This window comes from Perkinsus marinus (assembly GCF_000006405.1).
Source record: "Perkinsus marinus ATCC 50983 genomic scaffold scf_1104296958712, whole genome shotgun sequence".
NCBI classification, from domain to species: domain Eukaryota; phylum Perkinsozoa; order Perkinsida; family Perkinsidae; genus Perkinsus; species Perkinsus marinus.
The window spans coordinates 516,093-522,690 of NW_003206658.1; the positions used below are offsets into that span (position 1 = coordinate 516,093).

The window sequence follows — 6,598 nt, forward strand, 5'->3', positions numbered from 1 at the left end:
AAATGCGGCCCCGATCAGTCTTGGAGTCTGCTATTCTACACTCCAGAGTTCTACAAATGTATCGAGAAGGGAAAGTGGAACTTATTTCGGCTGCCGACGCCATCATCATTTTGGAGACAGTTCTGGTGGATAAGCTGGCCACAGGTAATGGCCCCAAACCGCCACGACCTTACCACCTACCAGATGCAGATCTCAAGAAGAGATATAGGGTGACTGTGGATGCTCGCCCGGTTAACAATCTACAACTCACCGTCGCCGGTAACAAATTCCAATGGGTACCACGCTCAGTATCATCTGGTATGCCGAAAGCTGACCTAGAAAGTCCGAACCAACATCAACAAGGACCTATCGATATTCTCAACAATTGGCCGAGTTTTGCCACTACCTTCTACGGTCGCCTGGACCTGAGCGATGCCTTCTACAGCATCTCCATTCCCGAGCGCGTTCGGTCTCTATTCTGTTTCCGTACTACATGCACTGTCATGGACGACACTGGCAATCTTAATTCTCTTGGCGACTCCTTTCTCTGGCGACTGTGTAGACTTCCTCAGGGTTGGACCTACCCTCCTCTCATTTTTACCCGTGCCTTATCTCATCTCCTATACTTATTCAGGGCACAGTGTAAATTACGAGTCCACATCGACCACTACCAAGACGACCTTTTACTTGGTGCCGCCGATGAGAAGACTCTCAACCAATGCATTGAGGACCTCTCCGACTTCCTCGAAGGCTATGGTTTCGTCGTGAACCGCCAGAAATCAACCTATGCTACTAAGTCATTACGTTTTTGTGGATATGTGCTCGACGGTCCTACGTACAAACCAGAAGGTTCTCAACAAGAACTCGTCAAGGGGCTTGCGGAGTCAGCATTACATGAATTCTTCCACTACAAGCGTAACATTCCCCTTCGCCAACTCAAGTGGTTGAGATCGTGGGCGGGGAAATTCCAATATTATCGTGGATGGTTGGCTCCGGAAGGCGTATCTAATTTGAAGCTATTTTTCGCTCGCATCAAAGCTCTACAAGCGGAAGGCGCACGACCCATCACTGACGACGAATCGCTCTGCACGGCTTTCACGCGCCTTACTGAAATGGTCTTCGGTGGACGACTACCCGCGCTACATTTTGGTCTTGGCGGCTCCAGCACGACTGGGGTTCTACTTGTAGTTGATGCCAATGCTACTGGCTGGTGCGGTGTGTGTTTCCGTATTGAATCTACCCGCTATGATTCCTCGACTTATTCGGATACGGCTGATGACCAAGGAGACCAATTATTCCACGAGGCTACTTCTGAGATTGTGCTAGCTCTACGAGCCCTGCCTCACCCAGGTTTCTCCGACAACTGCTTTCGTCTCTTACCTCTCAAAATTATGGCTGGATCCTGGTCCGACACCTCTTCGCGTCAAAGTTCCACTTGGAGAGAACGTGCCTCTCAATTTCTATGCCTAGAGGAAGCGCGAGCATATCTCAGGTTCCCTACCATCATCGTATCCGATAACGCCAACTCTGGCCGACACTGGAGCAACATCGATTCCGACTTTGGTGGGAAATGGATGCGCCTTATTGAACTCTACCAAAGATCGGTACACTATCTTGTCTGGTGTCGACGCTCAGGACTACCACAACTCGCTGACCATTTTGCACGTTTACTATGCGAAGGTCCTGCACTAGTAGCCACAAACAATACAGTTGGATATGACCTGCGACTTGACATCCATGATACCCTCCCGGTCCCAACAGACGACGACTCTTCTACAACTTCCGACCACAGCCACGATGAGTCTGACCATGAGTCTTCCCCTGACAACTTCAACCTGTTGGACACACAGGGTACCGAGTCTATCATCGCCTTCCTCCAGAAAGTCTCTCCCGATATCCTCGCTGAGCTATCGGATGCGCAAAAGCAGGATACTGTATCCTCTTATCTACACCTACCGATCGCCAATGTCATCAACTTCATCGAGCATGGGTCGCAACTACAGCCCTCCTGTATACTACTACAACGATTGGCCCCCCGTTTTTGCATAATCAATGACCTACTGTGGTTCCAATCAGCCAATTCCCTCAAGCTCTATATACCGTCCTACTCGAGTGTGCTTCTAAAAACCGCTACACAATCCGCTGAAGCTCCTTCGTTCAGGTCATGGCTATTCAACAAATACCACGATACGCTGGCCGGTTGCCACCGTGGAGGCTTTAGACTAGCTGTTACCCTAGCTCGCAACTTCTGGTGGCCCACCATTCTGCGAGATGCAGCTCACTATGCTCGGACCTGCCTACGCTGCCAAATTGGAAAAGTGGTCCTACAGCCCCACACCGGAGACCTATCCTCCACGATGCTGCGAGCCTCACGACCTATGGAAGGACTTGTCATCGATTTCTGCGGCCCGTTTTCCAGTCCGTGGCGACGACTCGACCGGATGTGACTACTGCCTTGTTGTCATCGACTTTTTACTCGGTGGATGTTCCTCTGCCCTACGGTCGGTAACTCTTCTGCTGCCGCTGTCGGTGCCTTATGGAATCATGTTGTCATTATACATGGAGCGCCTGACTTCGTGCACTCTGATCTCGGGTCCCACTTCACGAGCTCCGTGATTTCCCACTTCGAGAGCCGATTTGGGATCTGCCACACTTACCCGGCAAGCAAAACCCGCGAGTACAGGGAGCAGCAGAACGAGCAGTTCGAGAACTTAAAACGTCTCTACGCCTGCTCCAGCCTTACCTCCTGGCAAGAGAAGACTGGAAAGATGCTCTACCAGTGGTTAGTTTCGTCCACAACACATCTCCTCCACCCTACATCCCTGCCTACTACGACTTGACACCCTATGAACTACTCTTTGGTCGGTCTGCTCCCGATATATATATTGGCAACAGGCACGGAGCTTCTTTCGGTCACATCGACTCCCCCCACGCCTACCTCGATGACCTCCAACGACGTTTACAAGATGCCCACGATCTTTGGTCTGTCACTCGTGACATAGAGCTCACAAAGCGGAATGATCGCTATCGAGTCGGCTCATTACAACGTTCCTATGATCCTGGAGATAAAGTGTTACGTGTCGTCCCAATAGAACGGCCAGGAGGACACTCTACCGAGGTTACAGGCCCCTACGAGATCATTGGTCCTGCCGGGCAAAATCATTACAAAGTCCGTGGCACGACGGACCGCCTACCTGTCCATCAACTACGTCCTCTAACTCTAGACCCTATTATACGTCGTGGCCTACAGCAAGACAGCTCGATCAATAGAGCTAGCAGCGTCCTATATGAGCAGAAGCTACTGACTGTCGCAAAAGACCACCTGACTGCTGGTGACCTCATAATCCACGAGATCGAGTCCTTCGACCTTGAGCACTTCTATGACTGTGCTACCGTCATCTCCAACAACCTCTCCAAGGCCGAACTTGAGATTCGTATTATGGAGGTTGACGATACAGGACGGTGGTCCTTAACAAATTCTACTCAAGTCCTATCTTACCACTCCATCGTTGCCACTGGCTTCGCTCTCACCAAGCAAAACCGTATCCCCGTTCGCATACTAAAGATGCTCTCTTTAGCCAGTGCCAACGAGGGGGAGGGGTGATGATGAGGAACAGTGACCGATGATCGACGATTATCATACTTTTCCCCACAATTGTCATTCAACATCCTTTCGTCTTATCGCTCGCCCTACTCGTGTCCCGTGACAACACGCGTGACGTGACGCGTGACGTGACGCGAGGGGTTTGAGCTATCCATCCGTTTTTCCCATTCGTATTCGATAGCAATAATCTGCTTATCCCACAACGGCTTTGAAGATGAGTTCAACTGGAACTACAACACTAGTCGCCGAGGGATGGGAGAATAAAGGTGTCGAGCGCCTCGACTCGAGGCTGGAGCTCTGTCGGAGCCTCCGATTCGGAGGCCTTGCAAGACGTGAGTCTGCCACGACACTCTTCGTCAGACTGTTCCACTCATACAGTATGGTTGTCCATTGTCGTTTTTTGAAATATTGGGTGAGTTTCTTCGCCATGGTAACGGCAACGAACGGTAACGGAAGATGTGTAGAATATCTAGACTCGTAACACAAGAGGGAATGGTGATGATTAACTGATGACTGATGCCTCCCAAACAACGGGTCGGATGGAAGTTGAATTAACCTTATCGGTGATTATGGAGACCCTTCCTCCGAGTCGTTCAGAAGGTTCAACTTCCTGAGGGCAAGGCAGCGGTGATTCTGCTTGTTTCACTTAGTGGTGGTGTCTTGGGAGAAACTTTCTCCCAAGACGCTTACGCTCTCTTTCTCCGAGAAAGAGAGCGTAAGCGTAGTAGCACCTATAAGGAGAGAAGGTGTCAGATTCTTGCTGTGCATAAGTTTCTACCGCTTCTGCACTGCTCTTTAGTAGTTGCTTCTGAAAATAAGAGCAGCGCGTTGTGGTGGCATTGTTTTGAAGATGAGTACGCGTCCGCGGAGGAAGACTTCAGGCTGGTTATGTTTTTCCAGCGACGTGTTACGGGTTACCTCGGGTAACCCGGGTAACTTACCCGTAACGGGTATTTGTTGGTTGCCTCGTGATTGTGTCTCTGTGGTGGATCGGATGGCGAAAGAGCCTTCTTTTTCTGTTGAGGAATCCTCATTTTGACAGCTGATGATGATAATGACGATCCTCTATCACTTTCTTATTTGCATGTCAATCTTACTGCTATGAGTGTCACGTACTATTCTGTGACCGAATTCGTAATATCCACTATTACGAGTCCTATAATACCCAGCACCGCTGGGCGAGCGGTATTCGGGAAGTCGGATCTCCGAATTCCACGACGGGGAGTTGCGGAGCAAGCGAAACGAGCGGAGCATATACCGCAACAACAGGCACTTTCGCGTTGTGCGTGCTGTGTGCAGAATTATTCTGGCTCATCTGCGAAACGTGGGAGGTTATCAGATAGGTCCAACGACTCCTCTATATGCGGAGGCGTTGAGAAAGATCAGTGAGCTCGATTATGCGAACAGTTCGAAAAGATATGCACGAAAAACTTTAATGATAGAGAAATGTCCTACGGTAGGACTCCCACCCGGGGATCGAACCAAAAACCGTGGCGGTCACTCGGCGAGTGACCGCCGGGTCTCACGCGATCTTACACTAGCAGAAGATGAAATCTCGCATGAGGTGCCTACACGCCTCTGTGCATTTCAATGTATCAGTCTTCCCAAGACTTCGAAAAGTCGAAACCAGATCTTCCGCAAGATTCACTGAATTCCTTGCGTTAGGCATAGTAATCCTCCGAAAACCTTCCCTGGAACTAATTGCGCACGCAGTGCGTGACATACCATGCGTTCTACCACGAACGCACTCACGTACTCACGCGAGAGTCCCGCATGAACCCGCAAGCCGCTTCTCGCTTCCACAAGATGCGAGCACTTTGCAATCCCGAGTTAACTTTTCCTCTTTCTTAGTTGTATCTCCTCTCATTTGTGTTGGTTGAGCAACTCATATCATCCTCGTAACAAAGCCCATACGCTCGTCATGGTCGCGATCCTGCTTCATTTTGTTATATTGCTTCGCTGGCTACCCAGTCTGATGCTAAGTTCCCTCCACCGAGCGGCAAGTACTTCAAGGCAGTCACTGGCTCTACAACTGTATCCGCTACTTTTGAAACAAACATCCCGTTGCGCCAGACGAGTACATTTTCATCGTGATGATCTGTTAGATTTTCTTCTACCTTTCATATGAGCAATTCTCTCTTATTCGTCGGATTGTGCTCCTTGATTACCCTATCTCAAAGTGAGAGTCCGAACATCCGAGGAGTATTCGACAAGATCACTGACTTGAGTGGTATGAACGCTTCCAATGTATTCGCTCAAGCGTTGTGGTTCTCTTTTGAGGTTCTGTCTATACCCCTGATGAGCACGCTGAACATTTCTCCCGATTCCAAGATCAGCTGGGAAAGGTGCTTCTGCAGGAAGGAGAGCCAAATGAATTTTTGATTGAGCTCTTTAACAACACTAAGCCGGCTCTATTGCAATCCATGGTTGACAAGATCAACTTGATGCAGAACTCATGGACGGCCTCCAAAGATCAGCCGCCTTTCAAAGGTACGTTATGAACTTCATGGTCAACACTACGGCTCGAGCGGCAAAGTCGAGAACCAGTGCTACTACTCGGCAGGTACGTCAATCAAAGATGTCCCTACTGGGTCTCTTGACGATCTGAAGCCCTCTTCGACTTTTGATGACGAAACTCGCCTCCTCGGATCCACAGAACCGGTGTTGACGAATTTACCAAGTGACTTTGATGCTCGTCAGAAGTTTGCCTCTTGTGCTGGAGTCATTGGGCATGTGAGGTAGTCTTTTTTACTGCTGTTATCGCAACTCCTGGATGGAGGTTCATCTTTCAGGGACCAAAGTGCCTGTCATAACTGCTGGGTTAGTGGCTCAACCGGAACGTTTAATGATCGTCTGTGCATCAAATCCGGCGGTAGCTTCAGAAATATCCTATCACTCGGTTACATCACTTCATGCTGCAATCGTGCTAATGGATGTCCTAAGTGAGGGATATGCATTCAACCGCGGACAATGGGCAACGCGTTCTCTGAATGACAGCTAAGATCCAATTCATCT

General features: G+C 49.6%; 4 protein-coding genes across 4 annotated transcripts in view; all 4 read left to right on the forward strand.

Annotated features, from left to right (window-relative positions):
* Positions 1-56: 56 nt before the first annotated feature.
* Positions 57-1,671, forward strand: Pmar_PMAR011621 (hypothetical protein; the record flags this gene model as incomplete). Its single annotated transcript, XM_002773728.1, has 4 exons — positions 57-144; positions 184-1,384; positions 1,472-1,583; positions 1,615-1,671. 4 exons carry the CDS (start codon positions 57-59, stop codon positions 1,669-1,671), a joined length of 1,458 nt encoding a protein of 485 aa, XP_002773774.1.
* Positions 1,672-2,462: 791 nt separating this feature from the next.
* On the forward strand, positions 2,463-3,583 carry Pmar_PMAR011622 (hypothetical protein; the record flags this gene model as incomplete). The annotated part of the gene is made up of 2 exons (XM_002773729.1): positions 2,463-2,761; positions 2,875-3,583. The coding sequence occupies 2 exons, from the start codon at positions 2,463-2,465 to the stop codon at positions 3,581-3,583; spliced, it is 1,008 nt and encodes a 335-aa protein (XP_002773775.1).
* Positions 3,584-6,006: 2,423 nt separating this feature from the next.
* On the forward strand, positions 6,007-6,529 carry Pmar_PMAR011623 (cathepsin b, putative; the record flags this gene model as incomplete). Its single annotated transcript, XM_002773730.1, has 3 exons — positions 6,007-6,073; positions 6,147-6,321; positions 6,376-6,529. The coding sequence occupies 3 exons, from the start codon at positions 6,007-6,009 to the stop codon at positions 6,527-6,529; spliced, it is 396 nt and encodes a 131-aa protein (XP_002773776.1).
* Positions 6,530-6,573: 44 nt separating this feature from the next.
* The window catches only part of Pmar_PMAR011624 (cathepsin b, putative), a gene marked incomplete at both ends in the record, with an annotated part of 929 nt that continues 904 nt past the window's right edge, over positions 6,574-6,598 (forward strand). The window contains one exon of the mRNA XM_002773731.1: positions 6,574-6,598. This exon is cut by the window's right edge and continues 4 nt beyond it. Within this exon, the coding sequence (XP_002773777.1) occupies positions 6,574-6,598 (25 nt within the window).